The sequence below is a fragment of the Podarcis muralis genome, chromosome 6 (genome assembly GCF_964188315.1).
Source record: "Podarcis muralis chromosome 6, rPodMur119.hap1.1, whole genome shotgun sequence".
Classification (NCBI taxonomy): domain Eukaryota; kingdom Metazoa; phylum Chordata; class Lepidosauria; order Squamata; family Lacertidae; genus Podarcis; species Podarcis muralis.
The window spans coordinates 1,872,865-1,900,773 of record NC_135660.1 but is presented as its reverse complement, the minus strand read 5'-3'; the positions used below and the strand labels follow the sequence as shown (position 1 = coordinate 1,900,773).

Genomic DNA, 27,909 nt, shown 5'->3' with positions numbered 1-27,909 from the left:
TTACAAATGGAGATGACAGCTTCTGAAATCGTGAGTTTCCGGCTAGGGGCTGCCCGGTGTTGAGCCAGTGCTGCTTCCGGGTCCTGGGTTCCAACCTTCCTCTTCTCAGAGGATGTCCATCTTGTGTGCTTAGCAGATGTGCCTCTTCTGCATGCAGAGGATGTGAGTGAATGTGTGTTATCCCCATTTCCTGCAGAACTGCAAACTCATGGATAATTTCAACGAGCGATACCCCAGAGGCATCAACCTGACCTTTGGCTTCGTCCGCGAGGCGTACCAGGCCGACTACACCTGTGTCGTGAGCTACAAGGAGAACGGCCGGGATTTCAACCTCACACGGACTTTGAGGGTCAAGGTGGTAGGTAAGGAGAATCGAGGGACAAGGGGAGCCACGACGTCAACTGAGTGATTATTGATGTGCATCTGGTTTCCAGCTCATAAAGCCCTGGGCGGCTCAGGCCCAAGCTATCACATTTCCCCATATGGACCTGCCTGGGCTCCGAGATCTTCAGGGGGGGGGAGCCCCTTCTCTCAGCCCTGCCACCCGCACAAGGATGCTTGGTGAGGACATGGTGAGAGGGCCTTCTTGGTGGTGGCTGCTCCCAGGCAACTTTGGAACTCCCTGCCTAGGGAAGTTAATTATTATTGTTGCGCCACCACCGAGAAGGCCCTCTGTCTGGTTCCCTGCCAGAAGGCCTTCGGAGCTGGACCTCAGTGTCCAGGCAGAACGATGGGGGTGGAGACGCTCCTTCAGGTATACTGGGCTGAGGCCGTTTAGGGCTTTCAAGGTCAGCACCAACACTTTGAATTGTGCTTGGAAATGTACTGGGAGCCAATGTAGGTCTTTCAAGACCAGTGTTATGTGGTCCCAGCGGCTGCTCCCAGTCACCAGTCTAGCTGCTGCATTCTGGATTAGTTGCAGTTTCCGGGTCACCTTCAAAGGTAGCCCCACTCTGCACCACTCCGGTAAGACAGTCTGCGGGCAGGGAGGGTCTCATCCTGCGTACTAGATGGAGCTGGTAGACAGCTGCCCTGGACACAGAATTGACCTGCGCCTGTGGAGGGCGTACCACAGGGCGGGTGCCACTACCAAGAAGGCCCTCTGCCTGGTTCACTGTAACTTGGCTTCCCGCAGCGAAGGAACTGCCAGAAGGCCCTGGCGCTGGACCTCAGTTAGGCTGGTTCCCTCCTTGCTGTCCTCCATTCTGACAGGCCTTTGGGAACTGACTTGTTTTGTCATCTACCCATCCCATAGCTAAACCCAGATTGTAAATTCCTCAGGATAGGGACACCCCCCCCCCAGATCAAGAGAAGTCATAGTCCCGCTCTATTCCACCTTGGTCAGACCACACCCGGAGTCCAGTGTCCAGTTCTGGTTGCCACGATGTAAGAAGGATGTTGACAAGCTGGAATGTGTGCAAAGGAGGGCAACCAAGATGATTAATGGTCTGGAAACCAAGCCTGATGAGGAATGGTTGAAGGAGCTGGATATGTTTCACCTGGAGAAGAGGAGACACACAGGAGATATAGCTAAATAACTTTCCCATGGAAGATGGGGCAAGCTTGTTTTCTCCTGCTCTGGAGGGGAGGCCTCGAACCCATGGCTTCAGGTTACAAGAAAGGAGATTCCGACTAAACTTCAGAGGGAACTTTCTGGTGGTAAGAGCTGTTTGACAGTGGAACAAACTCCCTCAGGAAGTTGTGGACTCTCATTCACTGGAGGTTTGTAAGCAGAGGTGGGATGGCCATGTGTCAGGGACTCTTTCGTTGTGATTGCTGCATTGCAGGGGGTTGGTCTAGATGGCACTTGGGGTCCCTTTCAGCTCTATAATTCTGTGATTCTAAAGGAACAGACCCAGTGATACCACTATCCGAATAAATACTGTCACTGACAAGAACAAAGAAGAGGTGTTGTGGTTGCCCTGAGATTTCTTGTAAGAGCCACAGGAGGTTCTTTCAGGGCACCATGAAAATGGCTTTTGGAAAAACAAGACAAAAGCAGAAAGCATTGCTTTTTTTAAAAAAAAAAGTTTCCTAAGAAAATGACCCACATTTTGAGCTGCTGGGGTGGGATTTGTGTCCTGGCGTCCTCTCTTGGAAGCACCTTCTCCTTCCTCTTCTGTCCCCTGAGCTCAAGAGTGCTTTGCTCTGTGCAGCTGCCTGTCACCAGGAGAGCAGGCTTGTCAAATCCATGTCATTACAAATATCTGCTTCATCCAAGCCCTGAAGCATGACAGGATGCTTAAAAACACCTGCGCTTTGCAGAGGTTGCAATTTTTGGAGAGTGAGCTGGGCCACGTTTGAAAACTTCCATGATAACGGAGGAAAAGCATTATATCTGGTGCGGAACTAACTTCTTCCACCGCTGCAGGAATTTAAGCACTTTCCTGCTGCTTCCCAGATCTGTTCTGGAGGGTTCAGGGAACCCCCAGAAGAGATTTGGGAGGGGGTGCATGGTGGGGAGAGGAGGGGAGTTTCCCATGCACAACCACAAATCCTTGCGCTGACAAGATAGTTGGATATTTCATAGAATTGTAGAGTTGGAAGGAACCCAAGGGACAGTGGCGGAGCTAGCCGCTCGGGCCCCTGGAGCAGCGCACATGCTGTGCACTCAGGGGGACGATTGGCGCCCATTGGGGGTGATTGGCATGACGATCGGCGTCCAGGGGGGCGATCGGCATGGTGAGCAGCGCCCCAAAAGGATTTTGTCATCCCCCTCATGGATGCCACCCAGGACCCACCGCCCCCCACTGCCCCCCTTCCTATGCCCCTGCCAAGGGACACCTACCATATTTTTCGCTCCATAAGACGCACGTTTTTCCTCCTAAAAAGTAAGGGGAAATGTCTGTGCGTCTTATGGAGCCAATGTGTGGTCCCTGGCAGTGGCGGAGCTGGGGACTTTGGTTCCCGGAGCAGCGGGGGAGTGGCACGTTGCCCGTGCAAGCATCCTAATGGCGCCCGTGCGAGCATCCCCCGCCCGTGCGAGGGAGTGGGGAGAGGTGAGGTGGGGGAAGAGGGCTTTAGAACACTCTTTAGAGTTCCCTGCATCCGAGAGGCTCTGTGACTTTCATGAGAGCAGCCAGGAGCCAGCGCGGAGGGGGACCTTTCTCCCTCGTGCGCTCTGTCAAATTGGGACAGGGAGCTTTTCTCTTGCTTTCCTCCTCTAAAAACTAGGTGCGTCTTATGGAGCAAAAAATACGCTAGTTGAACCCCCTGCAGTGCACGAATCGCAGCTGAATAATCCAACCTCTGCTCAACAGCCTCCATGGAAGGAGAGTCCACCTCCTTCCAAGGGAATCCGTTCCACTGTGGAGCAGTTCTTGCCCTCAGAAAGTTCATTCAGATGTTGCAGGATGCTGAGAGATGTGCTGAGAAATGCCTCAGGCAGTTCTTAAAGGCACACGTGTTTTCTGAGTTTCTGCCTGCCAGAGCCATTCGTGGTGGGCTGATGCCTGAGTGTATCTTAGAGACAGTCTTGAGGCTCGAGGCTGGACAGCCTAGCGATTGTTCCCTTGGGGCACAGAATCCAGCCTTTGCTCCAAGCGGCTCCTTCAAGGTCTGCAGAAACTCAAGAAGTACATTTTAATTTTCCTGCAAAGAAACCCATGCCAAACAAACTTTCCCCTTCGTTCCATCCCATTCTACGAATCAGGCCCCAAACACTTGAGAGGCTGCCTTTTTCCCTACGGACCCTCTTGGGTGCTGAGATTGATGAAAGGGGCCCTCTTGGTAGCCCTCAGAGGTTTGGGGTGAAGATGACCCAGGGGAGAGGGCTTTCTCCGTGGCAGCCCCAAAGCTGTGGGACTTCCTCTCCACAGAGGCACCTTCATTGCACGGCTTCCAGAAGATGCTGAAGACCTGACTTCTGACCAAAGCTGTCAACTGTCCCTTATTTGGCGGGAAAGTCCCTTATCCCGGCGCCGTGTCCCGCTGCTGTCCCTTATTGATGAAGTCCCTTAAATTTCCTGGGTTTCAAAGGAAGCAGCTCCTCTCCCTCCCTCCCTGCCGGCCAGCGAGGAGGGAGGCTCCAACTGGGTTGCTTGGCTGTGTTGCTCACCCAATAAGGAGTCTAAGAACGACTGGGGGGTGGAGCTTGCATGCCTTGTGCCGATCAAATCGGCCGCGTTGCCTGGGGACTCGCCTTTGCTCAGCGCTTCCCAGCGGAGAGGTGACGGTGGTTTTCCTTGCTGCATCCCCTTTGCTGGGTTGCTGCGCTGTGGGAACCACTGCTTGAGGCTTCGTTTGGCTGCTGGCTGGGTTTTCTGCCTTTTGCTCGGAGGGGCTCAGAAGTTGAACATACATGAGCCCGGAAAATCCCTTATTTTGGCTACTGATCCCTTATTTTCGGGGCTGCTGGTCCCTTATTTTCAAATCTGTAAGTTGACAGCTATGCTTCTGACACGGGAGCTGCATGTTTTCAGGACCCACCATTTCCTTGCTTTATTTATTTTTAATATTGTGTTTTGATGCTGTAACCTTCCCTAGGGTGCAGGACAAGTAAATAATCATGTTCCTATTCTGTCGGCAGGGCCTCCAGACAAGGCAACGGTTCCGACAATCATCTCTCCAAATAAGCAAGTCGGTTATGAACTCACACCAGGTAAGGTCTGCCAGCAGCTGCCCGTCCTCTCAGTCCGAAATCTGCCAGTTGAAATGTGTGTCTTCCGCATGTTTGAAACAAGGCGTTGACTGCGGAGAAGCTTTCAAATCGCTTCTGGCTTGACTGCGCTGCTTAGGAAGCTGCCTTGGACGGAGTCAGGCATTAGAATCGCAAAATGATTCTACAGTTGATTCCACTCTGCAGAGTGGAAGGTGAAGTGAAGGTGGAGTCACCTTATTGGAGGAAGAAGTCCAGTCGGGTGGTATGGTCCCATGGTGTCAAAGTCCTCAGTGTGGCCCTGGGTGGCTATGACATTCACTCTGTGTGATCTGCCTTGTGGCTGCAGTCAGTGATTTCATCTCAGCTGAGGCGATGGTTCCCCAGCTGTGATTTCAGCTCATAGAAGCTAGCTGGTGCTGAATAATAATAATAATAATAATAATAATAATAATAATAATAATAATTTTATTATCAGCACCAACACTTTGAATTGTGCTCGGAAATGTACTGGGAGCCAATGAAGATCTTTCAAGACCGGTGTTATATGGTCTCTGCGGCCACTCCTAGTCACCAGTCTAGCTGCCGCATTCTGGATTACAGTGGTACCTCGGGTTAAGTACTTAATTTCTTCTAGAGGTCCATTCTTAACCTGAAACTGTTCTTAACCTGAAGCACCACTTTAGCTAATGGGGCCTCCTGCTGCTGCAGCACTGCCAGAGCACGATTTCTGTTCTCATCCTGAAGCAAAATTCTTAACCTGAAGCACTATTTCTGGATTAGCGAAGTCTGTAACCTGAAGCAAATGTAACCCGAGATACCACTGTAATTGCAGTTTCCGAGTCACCTTCAAAGGTAGCCCCACGTAGAGCGCACTGCAGTAGTCCAAGTGGGAGATAACCTAGCCTAGCATCCCACCTTCATCACCAGTGAGGTATAGGTGGGTTCCCATGAGGCAAGACACAGCGATAACAGCAAGAACCTTTATTGAACTACATAACTGGGAAACAGGGGCAGAGCAACTGCTTATATCAGTGATGGCCAGACTTGGCCCTCCAGCTGTTTTGGGACTACAACTCCCATCATCCCTAGCTAACAGGACCAGTGGTCAGGGAAGATGGGAATTGTAGTCCCAAAACAGCTGGAGGGCCAAGTTTGCGAATTCCAAGCTGCGAATCACGACTCAAGAGTTCAATCAGGCCCAAATCCTGAAATGTTCTGTGACTATTTGGACACTTGGACTACTGCAATGGAGGATGGAGCAACAAATCTAAATGTCACCTTTATACGGTGGGCTCATTTCTGCTCCCTAAAAGTGTGGGGATGTTGTGGGTAACAGGAGAGGATCTATTGATTACTATTATCCTTCCTAACTTGCGCTAGCAAGCGTCTTCATATAGCAGAGTGTATTCCCCTATTACACAGCAAGAATCCACAGCACCCTACCTGGGTGGATGGAGCAGCCAAGTAATTTCGTTGTCCCCGAGAGGGGGCAATGACAATAAAGATATTATTATTATTATTATTATTATTATTATTATTATTATAAGCTGGTTGCAGACTCGTTAGACTCTCTTAAGATAACAAGCAATTCAGTCTGGCTTCCCCAGATTGGGATACGTTCTATTATCCCTGGTAAGACCCCTTTGATCCCTCCTAAAAGAATGAAGACACAACAGTCTTATTCACAGGTGACAAAATGCATCTCTGGGTTATTTGTGGGGCATAGGTTCATTCCCCCCCCAAAAAAAAATAGTCCATCCCCCCACAAAGTCTGAGGGACGGTGGACCGGCCTACGGTTGCAAAAGGTTGCTGAGCCCTGATCTAGGGCAACCCAGGTCTGCCCCTACCCTGCGGCAGACAAATCCGCCCAGTTCCACCCAGATCATTGGCCCAGTCTAGTTTGGGACCTGGGGTTTGTCCAAAAAGGACGCACACAGCTCTAATGGCTGCTATTGAATGCTCTTCATATTATTGCATTGAACATTTGCTCCCAGTATGTTTCCGAGCACAATTCAAAGTGTTGGTGCTGACCTTTAAAGCCCTAAACGGCCTCGGCCCAGTATACCTGAAGGAGCATCTCCACCCCCATTGTTCTGCCCGGACACTGAGGTCCAGCTCCGAGGGCCTTCTGGCGGTTCCCTCCCTGCGAGAAGCCAAGTTACAGGGAACCAGGCAGAGGGCCTTCTCGGTAGTGGCACCCACCCTGTGGAACGCCCTCCCACCAGATGTCAAAGAAGAAGAAGAGAAGAAGAGTTTGGATTTGATATCCCGCCTTTCACTCCCCTTCAGGAGTCTCAAAGCGGCTAACATTCTCCTTTCCCTTCCTCCCCCACAACAAACACTCTGTGAGGTGAGTGGGGCTGAGAGGCTTCACAGAAGTGTGACTGGCCCAAGGTTATCCAGCAGCTGCATGTGGAGGAGCGGAGACGCGAACCCGGTTCCCCAGATTAGGAGTCTACCGCTCTTAACCACTACACCACACTGGCTCCAAGAGACCAACAACTACCAGACTTTTAGAAGACATCTGAAGGCAGCCCTCTTTAGGGAAGCTTTTAATGTTTGATGTATCACAGTATTTTAATATTCTTTTGGAAGCTGCCCAGAGTGGCTGGGGAAGCCCAGCCACATGGGTGGGGTATAAATAAAAAATTATTATTATTATTATATTATTAACATGGTTGTTCTTAACCTTGCGCGTGCCAGGAGAAGCCCTCGAGATCCGTTGCGAGGTCCAGTTCACGTTCCTGAAGGACTCTCCGCAAGAGGTCTGGTGGATGGTGGATGGGAAGAGCCCAGAGGATGTTTCTGACCTGAAGTTCAACATCACACTGACGTAAGCGCAAAGGATTTCCCCGTTGTCTGAAACGGGGAGACAGTTTAGTCCAGGGCGAAGGGGGAGATGGAAATCCTTAGCAGGGGCTGAAGGAAGCACAATGGAGACGTCTGTATGGTGAGTGGTGGAGGGTGGGGGGGCTTGGGCAAATATCAGAGACTTGCTATAAAAGAGGGGCTGTATAGGAAGACCCCCCCTTTCCCTCAGCTGCATCTTAAAGACCTCGCTCCTTTCAGTACTTGTGTGTGTGTCTTGCTATTTAATTGTATTTATTATTACTATTAATTGTATTAATATACTGCCCTATACCCACAGGCCTCAGGGCAGTTCACAGGATAAAATCAGAATATAAAACCATTATCGAAATAAAAGCAGCAGCAACCCAGTGACCCCTTTTTGTTCCCGTTTGAGAAAATCCTAAGAAATTGATCACAGGGCGGGGTGAAAACCTCCATGGATAAATATGAAGTTCCCATAGACGGAGTCTGATCACAGGTCCATCTGTTTGTTTGTTTGTTTGTTTGTTTGTTTGTTTGTTTGTTTCATTTACCCTATTTTTTGCGCTATAAGGCGCACCAGACCATAAGACGCCCCTAGTTTTTGGCAGCAGAAAACAAGGGAAAAAAAAATCTGAATCCTAGAAGCCAGGACAGCAAGCAGGATCGCTGCACTGCAATCCCACTGGCTGTCCTGGCTTATGGACAGCCGCGCTCCCTTTAAAGTGTCTTGGGGCTTTTCCCTGAGGAGGGAGGAGGGCAGCCCATCAGTGACAGGCTTCCCTTCTCCCTCCTCGAGGAAAAGCCCCCAAGAGCCGCACACATGCTCCACGGGGCTCTTTAAAGGGAGCGCTGAGCAGAGCCTCCCGCCTGCATTCGCTCCAAAAGACGAGCACACATTTTCCCTTACTTTTTAGGAGGGGGAAAGTGCGTCTTATGCAGTGAAAAAATACAGTATATCCCACCCTTTTCTCAGCCCCCACCCCGCAATTCACACTACTCTGAATTTTGTGATACAGTACGCAGACTATAATAATTATAATAGAAGAATAGTAGAAATGGATCTACAAATCTGTGTGTTAGGAGGGAAAGCATGTGCATAAAAATGTACAGGTAAGCGAATGCACCATGCCAATAATACTGCTGCTGATATAACAACAACAACAACAACAACAACAACAACAACAACAACAACAATAATAATAATATACTGCTAATAATGAAGGTGATGTTTGGAGCAATGACCACTAAAATGCTTCAAACTTTAGTGAGGTCTTTTTTAAAAAAACAATGCAAAATAATTGCAAGCCAACATGAAGATATGAGGAACGGAATTGAAGATTGGAAAAAGAAGCTTCCATTCTCTCCAGCTCCGAGAGAACAACAGGCACAAGTAAGAGTGAAAGTACATTACAGTGGTACCTCGGGTTAAGTACTTAATTCGTTCTGGAGGTCCGTTCTTAACCTGAAACTGTGCTTAACCTGAAGCACCACTTTAGCTAATGGGGCCTCCCGCTGCCACTGCACGATTTCTGTTCGCATCCTGAAGCAAAGTTCTTAACCCGAGGTAATATTTCTGGGTTAGTGGAGTCTGTAACCTGAAGCATCTGTAACCTGAGGTACCACTGTACAAAGTACATGCAGGGGAAGAGATAAGACTGTCTTCCGTTTCCCACACAGGCATGTGATTTGCACCAATCACAAATGCAGCATCGGAGGAGCGAAATTGCTAACACCCCTTTGACCTCCTCCAACAGGCTCTTCTGAGGTTCTTCTCTTTGGGATGGTGGTCCCTTGGCATCTCAGAGAGCTTCTGAGCTCAGACCTCTCTTCTTCTTTTCCCTTGGCCTTTCCCCAGGGAGATCCCCTCCAGCCTTGGCGAGATGACCATTGTGAAGACTCTGGTCGTGCCCAAGGTCACGGAGAGGGACTTGAAGCGAAACTACACCTGCTGTGCGCACAACCTGAAGGGGACTGTTCACCAGGAGGCCATGGTGAAGATGAAAGGTAAGGGCCTTCTCGGTGGCTGCTCCCATGAGTCTATCTCATACATTAGTCATATATTAGTTTCACCTTTTAAGTTGAATTACTGAAATAAATGAACTTTCCCACGATATTCTAATTTTCCGAGTTTCACCTGTAAGTTCATCTTAGGTTGGACAGTTTGTAAGTTTCTGTGGCTTTGCACAAGGTTTTGCATTTTTCTCAGAAGATTGATAAAGGTACCCCTGCCTGTACGGGCCAGTCGTGTCTGACTCTAGGGTTGTGCGCTCATCTCACTCAAGAGGCCGGGGGCCGGCACCGTCCGAAGACACTTCCGGGTCACATGGCCAGCGTGACAAGCTGCATCTGGCGAGCCAGTGCAGCACACGGAAACACCGTTTACCTTCCCGCTATAAAGCGGTATCTACCGGTAGGGCTGGGAGAAACCTCCCTTGGAAACTCTGCAGACCCAGATGAGCATTAGAAGAGGCGGCTGGGTCAGGCCAGTGGTCCATTGAGTCCAGCATCCTGTTCTCACAGTGGCCAACCAGATGTAAACCTGCAAACGGGATCTGAGCAGCAGAGCCCTCTCCTCATCAGTGGTGAAATAAATAAATTAAGGGCTTATATATATAATAAAGGTAAAGGTAAAGGTACCCCTGCCCGTACGGGCCAGTCGTGTCCGACTCTAGGGTTGCGCGCTCATCTCGCTCTAGAGGCCGTGAGCCGGCGCTGTCCGCAGACACTTCCGGGTCACGTGGCCAGCGTGACGAAGCTGCTCTGGCGAGCCAGCACCAGCGCCGCACACGGAAACGCCGTTTACCTTCCCGCTATAAAGCAGTACCTATTTATCTACTTGCACTTAAGGGTGCTTTCGAACTGCTAGGTGGGCAGGAGCAGGGACCGAAAGACGGGAGCTCACCCCGTCGCGGGGATTCGAACCGCCGACCATACGATCGGCAAGCCCTAGGCGCTGAGGTTTTACCCACAGCGCCACCCGCGTCCCACCAGAAGATTGATAAAGAATGTATAATTATTTTGGTAAATATTGTGTGCATATTAGTCGCCAACGTGTTGCATGAGTCGTACTGCCTTAGAGTCTAGGCTGCCTTTTAACAAAGGTCTCCCCCCCCCCCCCCGTATTTATTTTGTCCCTTTGTTTTATATAAGCCTCCTTGAGACGTGGTCTGGGGAAAGGACGGGCTAGTAGTAAATCTAATGATAATTAATGATGATGATGATCCACAGCGAATGCCTCCCCCCTTTCCTCTTCCCCTGACCCCCGCAGTCCCTGTGCCCAGGTACACGGTGGAGCTGGTCTGCGGCTTGGGGGCCACCATCGTCCTGGTGGTCCTCCTGACCCTCGTCTACCACTTCTACTGGCTGGAAATGGTCCTCTTCTACCGGGCTCATTTTGGGACGGACGAAACCATCTTAGGTAAGGGGCGTTGCTGGAGGTGTTCGTTTGTTCTTGGTTTTTAATAATTTTATCTTATATTTTACAATTTAAGATTCAACACATTTATCATATGTAAGAAAATACAATAAAACCAAACTCCCCCCAGCCCATGACTTCCCTCAACTTCCCCTTCTGGTTCTTTAACTATTTGCTACTTCTGCTTCATTTTGTCTTATTTTCCATCTTTTAGCTGAAAGCTCTTACATTCTTAACATTTTTATACCAAGCTTTCCATATTGTTGTTTCTTAACCTTTTGTTTTCTTAATTGTAAGTGTTTACTCAGACCCTACTAGTGAGTCCATTTCCTTACAATATTTCTGTAAATACAGCATAAACGATTCCCAGTCTTTTTATAAGTATTGTCTATGTCTCTGAGTCTTCTGGTGAGTTTCGCCATTTCTGCGTATTCCATGAATTTGACTTGCCATTCTTCTTTCGTCTTTCCATTTTGGGGCTAGTAGACTCCTAGCCGCTGTTGGAAACCCAGCCAGATGGGCAGGGTATAAATAATAAATTATTATTATTATTATTATTATTACTACTACTACTACTATTATTATAGCATACATGAATAACTTCCTCCACTCTTTTGGAACTGTCCTATAATACCTAACGAAAAAGCTTCTGGGTTTGTTTTAACAAAAGTTATTTTAAACACCCTTTTCAATTCATTATATATCATTTCCCAATAGTTTTTGATTACATAACACCCCACATGATAGAACGTATGGATGATTTCTAGTTCTTCTTCTCCCAGCTGTTCACCACCCAGTTCTTCCCAACTTCGGTCTTCTGAACTATGTCCCTCTGCGAACCACTGTTCCAAATCTATACAGTGGTACCCTGGTTCTCAAACTTAATTCGTTCCGGAAGTCCATTCCAAAACCAAAGTGTTCCAAAACCAAGGTGCGCTTTCCCATAGAAAGTAATGAAAAATGGATTAATCCATTCCAGACTTTTAAAAACAACCCCTAAAACGCAATTAAACATGAATTTTACTCTCTAATGAGACCATTGATCCATAAAATGAAAGCAGTGAACAATGTACAGTCATACCTCATGTTACGTTTGCTTCAGGTTGTGCGTTTTCAGGTTGTGTCCTGCGGTGACCCGGAAGTACCGGAAAGGGTTACTTCTGGGTTTCACTGCTCACACATGCGCAGACATGCACAATGATGCGCAGAAGTGGCAAATCGTGACCCGCATGTGTGCAGACGCGGGTTGCGTCCTTTTCAGGTTGTGAACGGGCTTCCGGAACAGATCCTGTTCGCAACCAGAGGTACCACTGTACTGCAGTCATACAATCAATCAATCGGCAACTGAACTGGGTTCCACACAGTCACAAAAACAAGAAAAACGCAAAATAAATATCAAAAACAGACAGACCTCAGCATAACACTCAAACTGGAAGCATAACACTCAAAACGGAGCTCGTTCGACTTCTGAAAAAAGTTCACAAACTGGAACACTGACTTCCGGGTTTGCAGTGTTTGGGTTCCAGGTTGTTTGAGTACCAAGGCGTTTGAGAACCAAGATACCACTGTACTGTCCCACTGTTCCTGGGAAGATTCAGGATCCTGATCCGGGGGGGGGGGGGGGGGAGGCTCCCACCATTCCTCCCCACATGGTCCCTGACAACTCTGAACTCCCAAAGTGCTTCATAGATGCAGAGTCTTATTTTTCTAAGTCTTTTAATGGTTAAACGTTGCTGCTGCTGATTATTATTATTTTGCAATGCTTTTTGGACATTAAATTGTTATTTTCATTACATTGTTTTGTAGCATTGTTGCATGCCTTTTGGAGTACTTTGTGAAGCATTTCATTAATCGCGGTAATTTTTCCCCAGTGGCGCCCGAGAAGGCAAAACGCAACTGCAACATTAAAGCCTTCAATCTGTACAGAGCCAAATAAGCCCATTAAATAAATAAATACATTTTAAGCTCGCCTTAAGAGTCGCGGCTGAATGTGGCGGATTGTGATAATGTCAGAAAGTGCAGAAAGTCTAATTGCTCCTTCTGCCTCTCTGCATTCTTCCCATCTCTTGCAAGAGCCAAGAGCTTTCCTCCGGGCTAGAACTTTGGAATTAAAGGCCACAGGGTTGCCTCTAGCAACCACAAAGACCTAGTCAGCCTTCCCCCTTTGGCAGCCTGAAAGCCTCAGTCCCTCTTTGGAGATGTCCTCTTGCAGATCAGGAATAATAATAATAATAATAATAATAATAATAATAATAATAATGGTAAGTAAGCAAGTACAGCTGCAGGGAGCAGGAATGAATAGACAGCTCTCCAAACGGAGAAATGTAGAAAGCAGAGCCCCCCAAGGATAAGGATTGGGGCCTGTGCTTTTTAAACGGTTCATAAACAAGAGAGGCAGCATTGTGTAGTGGTTAGAGTGTCCAACTTGGACCTGTGAGACCAGGGTTCGAATCACCAACTCACACTCCTTGGTGAAAAAACTGGGTTATTAATGCAATAAGCCAACAGACAGACAAAGAATAAGCGATCTGGAGTCAGCATTGAGCTGTGAGGCAGCCAGGTTTGCCGATGATGCTAAATTCTCCAGGGCCGTTGGAACAAAATGAGATTGAGCTCAAAAAGGAGCAATGTGGATGGCTTCAAAAGAGGATTGGGCGAATTCATGGAGGGAGGAGAGGGCAGCTGATGGCTCCTGGCCACAATGACTCTGCTCTGCCTCTATAGTTGGAGTCAGCGATGCTTCTGAATCCCAGTTGCTGGAAGCCACAGGAGGAAAGAGGACTCTTGGGCTCAGATCCTACTTGTGGGTTTCCTTTCAGGGACATCTGGTTGTGAGAACAGGACTGTGGACTTTCATCATTCTGCCCGGACACTGAAGTCCAGCTCCGAGGGCCTTCTGGTGGTTCCCTCCCTGTGAGAAGCAAAGCTACAGGGAACCAGGCAGAGGGCCTTCTCGGTGGTGGCGCCCTCCCTGTGGAACGCCCTCCCATCAGAAGTCAAGGAAAGAAATTACCAGACTTTTAGAAGACATCTGAAGGCAGCCCTGTTTAGGGAAGCTTTTAATGTTTAATAGGTTATTGTATTTTAGTGTTCTGTTGGAAGCCGCCCAGAGTGGCTGGGGAAACCCAGCCAGATGGGCGGGGTACAAATAATATATTATTATTATTATTATTATTATTATTATTATTATTATTATTATTTGGCCTGATCCAGCAGCCAGGCTCTTCTGACGTTGCTGTGGAACCTCCAGCTCCAGAGACAGTCTATCTGCATTCCAAGGTTCTTCGGGGGCATTTGGCCCCTGTGGGAACAGGACACTGGTTTAGATGGGGCCCCTTTGGCCTGTTATCCATCAGTAATAATAATAATAATTTATTATTTGTACCCCGCCCATCTGGCTGGATTTCCCCAGCCACTCTGGGCGGCTTCCACAAATACCAAAAATACACTAAGATGTCAGACATTAAAAACTTCCCTGAACAGGGCTGCCTTAAGATGTCTTCTGAATGTCAGGTAGTTGTTCTTCCCTTTGACATCTGATGGGAGGGCGTTCCACAGTGCGGGCGCCACCACCGAGAAGGCCCTCTGCCTGGTTCCCTGTAGCTTTGCTTCTCGTAATGAGGGAACCGCCAGAAGGCCCTCGGCGCTGGACCTCAGTGTCCGGGCAGAACGATGGGGGTGGAGACGCTCCTTCAGGTCTACTGAGCGGAGGCCATTTAGGGCTTTCAAGGTCAACACCAACACTTTGAATTGTGCTCGGAAACGTACTCTTCTTACGAGGTTCCTTTGAATGAGTTGCAAGCTGAGTGCTTTTCCAGGCTCTGTGTTGGAAGGGAGCAAGAGTGTTGAGAGGCAGAAAGCCCCCCTATTTTCCTGACTTCTCTGCCCCCGCCCCAGCAGGGCCTTTGCTCTCCTCCTGGCACGGGGGCAGAGGAGCCAGAAGCCGATGTACCCACAGCTACTCCAAACTAACCAAAGCCTATTCTCCCCCCCTTTTTTTTTCTTTTCCTCGTCTGCTCGCTTCCCTCTCCGACTGGGGCCGTCAGACGGGAAAGAGTATGACATTTATGTGTCCTACGCGAGGAACGCCGAGGAGGAAGAGTTTGTGCTGCTGACGTTGAGAGGGGTTCTGGAGAACGAGTTTGGCTACAAGCTGTGCATTTTTGACAGAGACAGCCTCCCCGGGGGAAGTGAGTATCTCTGGAGCATTCAGAGCAGCCGAGAGCAGCAGGCTTTCTTGCTTTCGCACAAACCGCACACCCACAGACACACACACACACACAGCCCTTCGGCAAAGAGAGCAAACCGCCACGCTTAGCAAAGGCAGCTCCGGCAGCCCTTGCGGTTAACGTTGGGCTTGAAAGCAGCTTGCCACAAGTTTCTTAAAGAAGTCCCCGCTGTTATTTTTTTGAAGGGGAGTATTTTGCTCCCATTCCCAGAACCTTCAGGCAGTGGCGTAGCGTGGGTTGTCAGCACCCGGGGCAAGGCAAGTAATTTGCGCCCCCTAACCCGTGGATTTGCGCCCCCTAATCCGTGTATTTGCGCCCCCTAACCCTAACCCCCAGATGTTGCGCCCGGTGCGGCCGGCCCCCCCTGCACCCCCCACGCTACGCCACTGCCTTCAGGTCCCTATCATCATCATCATCATTTTTTAATTTGTACACCGTCTTTCTATCTTGCAATACTCAAGGCGGTTTACAAGCTGAAGAAACAAAAAAAAAGGAACGTCTTATAACAATCTAATGCAAGGCAAAAATGTGACAATACTTTAAAATAGGCGACCTGCATCAAAAAGGTAACATTCAACAATCATTAGAATAGTATTAAGTAATAATAGCATATGAAAGTTAAACAGAAATCCACTCAACAGTTACAATAAATAATTTCTAAACTATAAAACAACGGCAAGCCACAGTACATAAGATAACACAGTACATAAAATAATTCCTCCCCCTAGGAGGAAGACCCATGAAGAGTGGAATTGTAGGAAGGGACCCCAACGGTCATCTAGTCCAACCCCCTGCAATGTAGGATTCTCATCCAGGACAGATGACCATCCAACCTTTGCTTAAAAACTTGCATGAAAGGAGAGTCCACCACATTCCAGAGGAGTCAGTTTTGCTGCCAAACAGCTTTTATTGTCAGAAAGGTCTTCCTGGTGTTGAGTCGGAATCTCCTTTCTTGTAACTTGGGTTCGAGTCCTACCCTCCAGAGCAGGAGAAAGCAAGCCTGCTCCATCTTTCACGTGGCAGTCCTTGAGACATTTGAAGACGGCTCTCATGTCTCCTCTCAGTCTCCAATTTTTGAGGCTTCCTCAACCTCAGCCATCCAGATGTTTTGAGACTACAATTCCCATCACCCCTGGCCACTGGTCCTGCTAGCTAGGCATCATGGGAGTTGTAGTCCAAAAACATCTGGAGGGCCGAGGTGGAGGAAGCCTGGGCTAAACCTACCCAGATCCTTCAACCACAAGGCCTGGTTTCCAGACCCCTTGATCTTCTTGGTCGCCCTCCTCTGCACACCTTCTTGCTTGCCATTGCCCTCCTTGTCAAGGTCCTTTTAAGAAGGATACTGAGAAACTGGAAATGAAATGAAATATTATCCCTGGTTGCCGGGGAGCAGTTGGGACCAGAGGTTATGGAGATGGCATCCATCTTTGAAATCGTCTTCTCTGCAGACGTCTGTGTCTGTCAAGTAATGGCAACCACTCCTGAATCTGGGGGATCTGATTGTCTCCCAAACTCCTCGACAGTCAAAGTCAGGAGGGCAGCCGCTGGCCTTTTAGTAAAAGCCGCCCTTGTTCCTTCGCGGTTCCTGCCAAGGGAAATCCAAATGAAGGGCCGGAAGGTCAAATTCTGCAGGGTAAATGATGAGAATGAATGCGAACCGTTGGGCCTGTTCCATGAAGGATTGCCTGTTCTTTATTCTGTAGTTGGAATTTTTCTGCATATGGTGCTGGTGTGTTGGCTGAAAGTAGCCCAGTGGCAGAGAGGAGAGTCGGAGGATGGAAAAGGGCAGTTTGGGTGGAGAGCGGGATGGGGAGCCAGGGGCAGTGGCGTAGCGTGGGGGGTGCAGGGGGGCCCGGCCGCACCGGGCGCAACATCTGGGGTTAGGGCAAATCCATGGGTTAGGGGGCGCAAATCCACGGGTTAGGGGGCGCAAATCCACGGGTTAGGGGGCGCAAATTACTTGCCTTGCCCCGGGTGCTGACAACCCACGCTACGCCGCTGGCCAGGGGCAATGGGAGACTGCTGAACTTTCTGTACTTAGATTCATGGGATTATAGAGTTGGAAGGGACCATGAGGGTCATCTAGTCCAACCCCCTGCAATGCAGGAATCTTTTGCCCAACCCGTCAACTTGAAATTAAGAGTCTCTTGCTGAACTGACTGAGCTATCCCAGCTGCAATCATGGAAAAACAGAATTGTAGAGTTGTAAGGGACACCCAAGGATGCGGGTGGCGCCGTGGGTTAAACCACAGAGCCTAGGGCTTGCTGATCAGAAGGTCGGCGGTTCGAATCCCTGCGACGGTGTGAGCTCCCATTGCTCGGTCCCTGCTCCTGCCAACCTAGCAGTTCAAAAGCACGTCAAAGTGCAAGTAGATCAATAGGTACCGCTCCGGCGGGAAGGTAAACGGTGTTTCTGTGCACTGCTCTGGTTCGCCAGAAGCGACTTAGTCATGCTGGCCACATGACCCAGAAGCTGTACGCCGGCTCCCTTGGCCAGTAAAGCGAGATGAGCACCGCAACCCCAGAGTCGGTCACAATTGGACCTAGTGGTCAGGGGTCCCTTTACCTTTAAGGGACACTCAACAGACATCTAGCCCAACCCCTGTGAGGTGGGTCATATTGCAGGTGGTGCTGAGAGGTGGAGATGAGCTTACCTTAGGCCGCCTAGTGGTTTCATGCAAAAGGCAGCATTCGAATTGGGGGCCTCCTGATTTGCAGTTCAGCCTGTATGCTATGCAAAGTGCTCTCTTAGGCCTGTGGTGTACCTACCCATGTTGCTCCCCTGCTTTCAGGTGGTATTTTGGAGCATTACTTTGTGACTTAGGGCCCTTGTATTTACGGGACGGCCTCTCCTGGTCTGCCCCGCAGAGGACCTTAAGGTCCATGAATAACCATAGTTTAGAGGTCTCAGACCCTAAGGAAATCAGATTATCCTCTGCCAGGGCCAGGGCCTTCTCAGTGATGGCTCCGACCTGGTAGAATGCTCTGTCCCATGAGACCAGGGCCCTTCAGGATTTAACCTCCTTCCACAGGGCCTGTAAGACAGAGCTATTCCACCTGGCTTTCAATTTGATCTTTCATTCCCCTTCCTTCCCTTGCCCTCCCCGTTTTATGAAGATTACCCGCTCTGAGACCCCGCAGCTAATTCTCCCCTGGTCTCCTCATTGGCCCAAATAGGACTAATTTAGCCAGCTAGCCCTGGTGATCATCTAATGTTTATTGGATGGATTTTCCCCCTAAATTGATTTTTGAATTCTGAATTTATTGTTATTCACGTTTTATACTGTATTTTATGCTGTTTTTTGTTGCATCAATTAAGTGTTTTAAATTTGTTGTTAGCCGCCCTGAGCCCAGTTTTCTGAACTGGGAATAAATAAATAAGAGTGGGTAATCTTCATAAAAAGGGGAGGGGGAGGGAAGGAAGGAGAATAAAAGATCAAATTGAAATAAATAAATAAATATTATTATTATTTATTATTACAGAACCGGGGCATGATCCAAACCTTACGTTAAGGAGCCGGCTAGCATAGCTTTGCGCCCTCCCTGTAGCAGCCTAGCCCAGAGGATGGGGGGCTGTTCAAGAGTTGTGGGGGGCAAGCTCCTATTCTTCCCAGGTCAAGGCTTGAGGGCTGGCCAGCCTGGGGCCTTCTGTCCAGTTTTGGCCAAGCAAGCTGCTCTGTTCGGTTCCTTCCCCTTCCTTTCATTTTGGTCAGCACAAGGTAACCAGGAAGGGCCTGATGGACAGCCCCGTCCCATCCTGGCTGAGCCCTCCCTGTGGTCCAGAGGTTCGTGTGGGGATGGCAAGGGTCCTCATCACCCCACTGTGACCTTGGTCCTTGCATATATTTTCAGATAAGACCTGGTCCCACTTCCTATTCCATTTCTGGGCTCAGGTTTCCATCTACTTAAAAGCTCCCTGTGTTTTTATTCTTGTTTGGAAACCCCCTCCAGCCTTGAGATGCTCTAGAAGTGCACATATACGGCTTTTGGGCCCAGGAGCGGCGGTGGTTAAAAACAGCATCTGTTTGCCCTGCAGGTCTCCCTGCCTTGTGCAGCCAGAGCCAGAGCAACTGACGTGAGCATCCAAATTTAACTTCCTTCCTTCCTCCCTCGCTCGTCTTTTTGCAGAGACCTGGCCCAATTCTGGCAGAAGGAATGCAACTTTCTCTTCTCTCTTCTGCAGCAGCAATAGCCTTTGTCGTCTGCTGCAAAAAAAAGAGAGATCTATTTTAATTACACTGGCCTAAGTTTGGTGACAGCGTCAGCAAGCTTTTTGGTTCCACAGAACCCTTCGTCGAGCTGTTGCTGTCGAGTTCTGTGAAACTGGAAAACTTGCATACTCTAAAACCAATTAAAGTTGGTCCTGACAGAGCATTGCCATCCTGGCTAGTAGCCATCAATAGCCCTCTCTCCTCCATGAATTTCTTGAACTCTCTTTTAAAGCCATCAAGTTGCAGGGAGTTCCACGGTTGAACTGTGCACTGCATGAAGAAGTTCTGCCTTTTATCTGTCCTGAATCTTCCAGCATTCAGCTTCATATGATACCCACTAGTACTATTGTTCTGAGAAAGGGAGAAAAACTTTCCTCTATCCACTTCCCATCATGTCACCTCTTACTTCTCATTCCTCAAAGCAGCAACCATTCTTCATCTGTGAATCCCCTTGATCATTTTGGTCGCTCTTGGCTGATCCTTTCCCAACTCCACAGCATCCCGGCAGGATGAGCCTGGGGTTCCAAAGGGCCTTTGGAAAGAGCTACCTGTTGCATCCATCACTGTCCTGTGAATCATGGAATTGTAGAGTTGGAAGGGACTCCAAAGGTCATCCAGTCCAACCCCCTTGCAATGCAGGAATCACAGCTAAAGCATCGCTGACAGGTGGCCAGTTCATGACCTCCGTAAAACAGAGCACAGGGGAGGCTGAGGAAAGGTGGGTGTGGGATTCAGGGAACGGAGCCCGGTGGCTGCCGTCAACGATCTCTCCTTTCCTCCCGGTCTTAGTCACAGATGTCTTCTGACAGATGGAATCCGCCCCCCACGCCCTCAAGCTTTTGCTCTGCTCCTTCTGTTCCCCTGCTATTTTAGACGAGATGGGAAGGCTGCCATTCTCTGTGTCTTCCCCCCCAACATCCTTGTTGGGCTCCTACAGATCCCAGACTGCCACCCTTCTTTCCTTCCTAGCCTCACCTTCTTCCTCTCCCCAGTTTCAGTTACAGAGATGATCACTCCTTGGGTCTCACTATGTAGGTACTTTTAAATTTCTGGTATTTTGTGATATGCTGCCTTTCCAGGCAAAGCCCGGGGAGGTGGGGAAGAAGAAGAAGAAGAGTTTGGATTTCAAGTCAGGGAGCAGGTCTTCCAAGACTCCCAGCCAAGATGGTCAGTCAGTGTAGAAACCCTGAGCTGGGTTGACCAAGCCTCTGACTCCGTACGAGCTTCCTTTGTTCCTATGAAGCAGCTTGCGTAATATTAGTTTCAGTTGTACTGAAATACTTTTTAAAAATTTCATTACAGTTGCAAAGTCAAAAGTCTAAAAACTCTCTGCGGCCCAACGCAGCACCTCAAACGAAATAAGCTAAAAAAGGAATGCTACAGAATCATAAATAACCTCTTTAAAGAAAGCAGGCCAAGCGTATTAGTTCAAAAAGATGGAAGCAGAAAGGTCTTCATGGCCTTTTTGAAAGCCTGCCCTCCATGTTCCTATTTGACCAGTTTGGTCTGCAGGACTTGCACACAAGGGCCAAACAGTTTTTGCTCTGTGCCTTTGCAGAGCTGAGCTTTCAGCACAGCAACCCCAAGAGTAGCCTGCCTATTAAAGTTTGGCAGTTTTAGACACCTGCGCTTTTTTTTATTTAAAAAATCTGTTTCAGCAAGCTTAACCCAGATGCAAAAACCAATTAGGTATGCCCGTTTTAAAATGTTCCTGCTTTTATTTATAGAGCGGTGATGGTTTTAATGTACGCTGCACAGGAATTATTTGATTTAAATGATTTTCTAAATTATCCTACGTAAAATAAATAACATAAAAAATAGGTGCATTCGATATCACTTGGGAGGGAGTTCCAAGACCAAGAGGCCAACACCAAAAAGGCCATGACACTATTGCCCGCCAATCTTTTAAATCTTAGTGGTGGGCTTCATACAGGGACAGGCAGTCCTTCAAACAACCTGATCCCAGACTAGATCTTCAGGGATCCTCTCTGGCTATGCTCTCCAAATTGCCAGGGGTTGGACTCAATGACTTTTACGGTCCCTCCCAAGTCAGTGATTCCCAAATTGTCCCCTCCACCACTCACGAGGGGCTGATGTGGGGAAACTTTTGGCCCCCAGATGTTCCCAAACTACACCTCCTAATCTCCCATGGCCACTGGCCTTGTTTGCTAGAGCAGATGGGAGTTGTAGCTCAGCAATATCCAGAGCTCCATCCCTCAGTTAAGAGCTGCAGACTCTCTTTCACTGATTTCCCTTTCATACTCTCAGAGTGGGTGCGAATGTAGGTTTGATGAGGCCCTCAGCTCCTGAAGGTAATGGGGCCCTTTCTATGTTCAGCTGTCCTTTGTCAACAACAAATTGTTGCTGTTTTGCTGTTGTTGAATATATGCTATATGAAGGGACGCGGGTGGCGCTGTGGGTTAAACCACAGCCTCTTGGACTTGCCGATCAGAAGGTTGGCGGTTCGAATCCCCACGATGGGGTGAGCTCCTGTTGCTCGGTCCCTGCTCCTGCCAACCTAGCAGTTCGAAAACACGTCAGAGTGCAAGTAGATAAATAGGTACCTCTCCGGCAGGAAGGTAAACGGCGTTTCCGTGCGCTGCTCTGGTTCGCCAGAAGCGGCTTAGTCATGCTGGCCACATGACCCGGAAGCTGTACGTCAGCTCCCTCGGCCAGGAAAGCGAGATGAGCGCCGCAACCCCAGAGTTGGCCACTACTGGACCTAATGGTCAGGGGTCCCTTTACCTTTACCTATACTGCTATTTGGTAACTGATGGACCTCATAGGTATCTCAAGCCATTTGCACATGTTGCCCTGCAACCAGTCCATGCAGAATGTAGGGACCCTATATATATAAAAAGGAGCGAACCAGTGATATTTGAGGGATTAGGCGAGGCCCATTACTTACACCATGGGAGCCTACGCAACACAAAGCACTGTTGCTGTAGGTAGGTTTTATTTTATTCGTTTTTTATCTTGTATTTTGGAAATGTGCATCCAGGTTATTTTTTCCTTTAAATTTTTTTGGGGCCCCAAAAGAGTGGGGCCCTAAGCTAGAGCTTGTTTAGCTTATACAATGGACGCTCAGGTTGCGAACGTGATCCGTGCGGGATGCACGTTCACAACCTGCAGCATTCGCGGATCTGCACCCACACAGGTTGCTATTCGGCGCTTCTGCGCATGCGCAAAGCATGATTTAGCGCTTCTGCACATGCGCAACCGCCAAAACCCGAAAGTAACCCGTTCCGGGACTTCCAGGTTTCGGCAGTCCACAACCTGAAAAAACACAACCTGAAGTGCCTGTAACCCGAGGTGTGGTTGTACATAAATCTGGCACTGGTGCAGATGTACCCTTTAACTCCGTGGCCAAGCGAGGATTCAAACCCTGGTGTCTAGTCTGACACTCTAACCATTATACCCCCACTGCCTCTCTGCAGGTGCACTGTGTTTCTCCCAGACTACACCACATCTGACAGGCGTATTTATCACTCATTCACCCGCTAGCTCATCTTTAGGCAGACTCTGCCCCTCCTTTAATTGTTCTCGAGGTTTTTTAATCTCTCAGTTTATGTTTGTTTTCATCCTTTGATTAATCAACTGCAACTTACCAGCAGGTGCGCGAAACAGATTGAGGCCTGCATTATCTTGTTGCATCTTTGAGGTGGGGGGGAGACTGCGCCCCAATGCTGGGTGGGGCCGGAGCCTCCAAAGCAAGGGCAGAGCCTTGCATCTTCCGTGGAAGAGCCCTTTCGATATTTGGAGGTGGCTCTCCTATCTCCCCAGCTCCCTCAACCATTCCTGATACGTAATATATACATATATCTTAGAGTCGGCTCCATGGAATTGAATGGTACTTGCGTCCGAACAGAAATATCTAAGAGGCAGTCCCAGGCATAGCTTTCTTGGCAGCAGATCTTATTGATGGTGATGGTGATGATAATGATGATCTATCTATCTATCTATCTATCTATCTATCTATCATCTATCTATCATCTATCTATCATCTATCAATCATCTATCTATCATCTATCTATATCTATCTATCTATCTATCTATCTATCTATCTATCTATCTATCTATCATCTATCTATCTATCTATCATCTATCTATCTATCATCTATCTATCTTCTTCTTCTTCTTTGGCAATCCATCATAGCTGAGTAAGATTGTCTTCCATGAACAATGAGTCTGTAAGTGACTGTGGAGGCCAATTCTGGATCCACACGTCCTTCCACAGTGGAGACATAGGCAGGAGTTGATCATGGTGAGGGTTTGCCAAGTTTGCCTTCCTCTTAGCGCATTTCTTAAGTTTGGAGTAGAGTAGTTGCTTTTGTCTTCCATAAACAAGATTTTAAAAGTGAGTCCATAAGTGACTGTGGAGGCCAATTCTGGATCCACACGTCCTTCCACAGTGGGGACATTGGTTTCCGGGAGGGAGTTGATCACGGTGTGGATTTGCCAAGCATGCCTTCCTCTTAGCACGTTTCTCCCTTGCGTCCTGAGTTCGAGTGTCTTCAAAGCCCATGACACCTTTGGTAAAGGCTGTTCTCCAATTGGAGCGCTCGCAGGCCAGCGTTTCCCATTTGTCGGTGTTTATACTACTTTTTTTTTTTTTTAGATTTGCCTTTAAACCTATTTTGTTGACCACCAGCATTACGCTTTCCATTTTTAAGTACGGAATAGAGAAGTTGCTTTGCAAGGCGATCATCCGGCATCCGCACAACATGACCAGTCCAACAAAGTTGATGTTGAAGAATCATTGCTTCAACACTGATGATCTTTGCTTCTTCCAGTACTCTGGTATTAGCCTGCCTGTCTTCCCAAGTGATGTGCAAAATTTTTCAGAGACCCCGTTGATGGAGTCTTTTGAGGAGTTGGAGATGGCGTTTAGAAGTGGTCCATGTTTCGCAAGCATAACTTATTATTTATTCCCTGCCCATCTGGCTGGGTTTGCTCAGCCTCTCTGGACGGCTTCCAACAAAATATTAAAAATACAATAAAATATATGCGAGGATGACATGCAAAGGACTGGACTGCAAATATTTTGGCATTTTGAATTCCTGGTGTGTGCAGCCTTGCAAGCTGCGTCTTGTGCCCCTCCTCCTCCTCCTCCTGACCCCTTTCCTGGTGTGTTTGCAGAAGGGTCCTGTGGCCCTTGAGCCTCTTCTCTCCTGCTGTGCACAGCTGGGTGGCAAAGTTGTTTTCCCTGCCTGTGTTTTGTCCTCCCCTCTTCCTTCAAAGCAGCCGAACTCTGCCTTTTCACTTTGAAGCCTAAGTGGATCTGATTCTTAAGGGAGCCTGGCAACACATGAAATTGCTGTCAGCTCATCTCTGGCTTCTTAGAGAGCACCCTGCGCTCTTCGTCTCTCTTGTAGGTAGAGGATTACGCCATCCGCTTGAGGAACTGGCAGGAAGGGAATTATCCCAGGACTCCTTTGGAGTCACAGCAGCAAGGAAAGCTAATGCTATTCTAGGCTGTATCCACAGAAGTCTAGGGTCCAGATCAAGGGAAGTCATCGTCCCACTCTATTCCGCCTTGGTCAGACCACACTGGAATACTGTGTCCAATTCTGGGCACCACAATTTAAGAAGGATGTTGACAAGCTGGAACGTGTACAACCAAGGAGGGCGGCCAAGATGATCAAGTGTCTGGAAACCAAGCCTTATGAGGAGTGGTTGAAGGAGAAACGACTGAGAGGAGATATGAGAGCCATGTTCAAATATATCAAGGGCTACCACATGGAAGAAGTAACCAGCTTGTTTTCTCCTGCTCTGGAGGGTAGGACTCGAACCCATGGTTTCAAGTTACAAGAAAGGAGATTCTGATTAAACATCAGGAAGAACTTTCTGACAGTAAGAGCAGTTCAACAGTGGAACAGACTCCTCTGGGAGGTGGTGGACTCTCCTTCCGTGGAGGATTTTAAGCAGAGGTTGGATGGTTTGAAAAAGAAAAGGTTCTGACCTCCTTTTTACTCCTTTGCCTAGTCTTCAGACCTCAGTTGGCACAAAAGAGTCTTGCAGAGTATTGCTGCTTTTATTCTTAAAAAGTCTTCTTCTCCAAGCACGGCCGACAGCTTTTACACACACCAAACGCAACCAGCTTTCTACCATCCAACCAACCCACACCACCAAACACTAACATTATATACAGGTACAATTTGGTGAAAGGTTGCAAGCGTCATTGTAGGCCACTGACTCCAGCTGACTTAGTTCTTTTAGCATTAAAGAAACAGCGGCCAATTTTTAGCCATGACAGGCCATCTGTCATGGGTGCTTCAGTTGAGATTCCTGCATCGCAGAGCATTGGACTAGATGACCCTTGGTGTCCCTCCCAAGCCTAAAATTTTATGAGTCTATGAATTAGGCATTTGCCCCTGTCCAGGCATTCTCTTGGGGTAGGACCACCCCAAAGGAGACCCACTCAGCAGCATGGATGTGGCCAAGAGGGGCAGGGAAGGGCATTCCTCCCCCCGAAAAACCCCCAATGAAAATACATAGTTAACTGAGACTCCCCCCCCAAAAAAAACCCCCGAAAGGGCTGCCCCCTAACAAAAATTGTGGCTAAGCCCTTGCCCAGCAACACCAGGTTTGGGATCTCTTCCAGTTAGCCATGACCCCCCCCCAGCTGCAATGGGATCCCCCCCCCCCTGCTTTCTCTGCTGTCTAGAAGTGACACTTTCACACCGACTTTGCATTCATTATCTAAAAGCAGCTGCAGAATTTTACGCCTGCAAAGGGATAAGTCCTGCCACCGGCTTGCGTTTGACACTTTGTAGGGTGTCTCTGCCCCCCCCCCCCCCAGCACTTTCTTGCAGGGCTCTGGTATGAGTGCACAGAGTTTCGCAGCTCCCGGGCAGGATGCCACCCACCCCCACCCCGTTTTAATAGTGGAAGCTGATCCACAGGCTGTGTGTCCTCTCCATCCTCTGAATTGACTAGGGCAGCCTTTCTCAACCTGCGGGTCCCCAGATGTTGTTGAACTACAACTCCCATCACCCCAGCTAGCAAGGCCAGAGCTCAGGGATGATGGGAGTTGTAGTCCAACAACATCTGGGGACCCACAGGTGGAGAACCGCCGGACTAGGGCAACCCATGTGCAGGTCAGCACAAGATCTCTGTCAGATTCGTCCCCCGGTCCTGGCTGATAGGGGTGGGGGGCTTTTTCGGTGAGAGCAATGGCGCTGTGTCCCAAATGAGATTCTGGAAGAGACTACCAGGGAGGAACTGTCTTAGGAAACCACCCCCCCAAGCCCAAAAATGCATCCTCCCCTCTATGTAATCATGCCAATGGAAGAAACATCCTTAGTGAAATATAAAAGCTTTGTTTTAACTGTGATGCAAGGCACATGTCAGGCAGATGAGAACTGGGTCTAATTATGGCTACTCTTTTTATGGCTACAGCTGGAGGCAGAAATGCTTTTGAATCCCAGTTGCTGGAAACCAGTCTTGTGTTCGAATCCTGATGCTGGTTTCCCTTTGGTGAATCTGGTCAGCCCCTGTGAGAACAGGACGCTGGTCTAGATGCCCCCCCCCCAGCCTGATCCAGAAGGCGCTTCCGTTCTAGGGTTCATTTATTTTTATTTTTTACTTCATAAAATTTATACTCTGCTTGATTGCAGAGGGGCATCCTCAAAGCAGTTTAAGGAAAGATGAAACCATAACATCAGGAAACAAATTGCAATGCATTGAAACGTACACAAACTTAAAATACAAACTTAGCTGGTCTCTAAGGTGCTACTGGAAGGGTTTTTATTATTATTATTTTAAAATACAAAAATAGATTAAAATTCGCACCAGCATTTTCTGTGCATCTGGGAGGGCGCCGAAAAGAATGCAGTGAAGGTGCCTGCTTGGTATCATGAGGCAGGGAGTTCCAAAGTGTAGGTGCTGCCACACTCGCTTCATGCTTAAGAAAACATGGGTGGCCCCACTGCGTCTGCAGTGCATCCTGGACACTTTAAAATTAGCAGCAGAAAAGAACGTGTCCAGAGGAGGGCAACCAAAATGGTCAAAGGCCTGGAAACGATGCCTTATGAGGAACGGCTAAGGGAGCTGGGCATGTTTAGCCTGGAGAAGAGGAGGTTAAGGGGTGATATGATAGCCATGTTCAAATATATAAAAGGAGGTCATATAGAGGAGGGAGAAAGGTTGTTTTCTGCTGCTCCAGAGAAGCGGACACGGAGCAATGGATCCAAACTACAAGAAAGAAGATTCCACCTAAACATTAGGAAGAACTTCCTGACAGTAAGAGCTGTTTGACAGTGGAATTTGCTGCCAAGGAATGTGGTGGAGTCTCCTTCTTTGGAGGTCTTAAAGCAGAGGCTTGACAACCATATGTCAGGAGTGCTCTGATGGTGTTTCCTGCTTGGCAGGGGGTTGGACTCGATGGCCCTTGTGGTCTATTCCAACTCTATGATTCTATGATTTTAAGAAACTGCATTGCATCTGGCCAAAGACAGCTGGTCTGGCAGCCCCTCTGCACAGGGAAATGACAAGTGTGTTCTCAGTTCTGTGCAGGGTGGGATCTCCTTGCCTCCGCAGTCGGAGGCAGCGATGCTCCTGAATGCCAGTCACTGGAAACCACAGGAGGCAAGAGTTGCTCATGTGCTCGGATCCTGTTT

General features: G+C 48.5%; 1 protein-coding gene across 4 annotated transcripts in view; it reads left to right on the top strand.

The window, feature by feature from the left end:
- IL1RAP (interleukin 1 receptor accessory protein) overlaps window positions 1-27,909 on the top strand; it is a 91,974-nt gene that overhangs the window by 47,848 nt on the left and 16,217 nt on the right. For all 4 annotated transcript variants that reach the window (XM_028731827.2, XM_028731822.2, XM_028731824.2 and 1 more), the window contains 6 exons: window positions 197-362; window positions 4,529-4,600; window positions 7,305-7,434; window positions 9,289-9,437; window positions 10,702-10,851; window positions 14,895-15,038. In XM_028731827.2, the coding sequence (XP_028587660.2) occupies window positions 197-362; window positions 4,529-4,600; window positions 7,305-7,434; window positions 9,289-9,437; window positions 10,702-10,851; window positions 14,895-15,038 (811 nt within the window). The remainder of the gene's footprint in view (window positions 1-196; window positions 363-4,528; window positions 4,601-7,304; window positions 7,435-9,288; window positions 9,438-10,701; window positions 10,852-14,894; window positions 15,039-27,909) is intronic.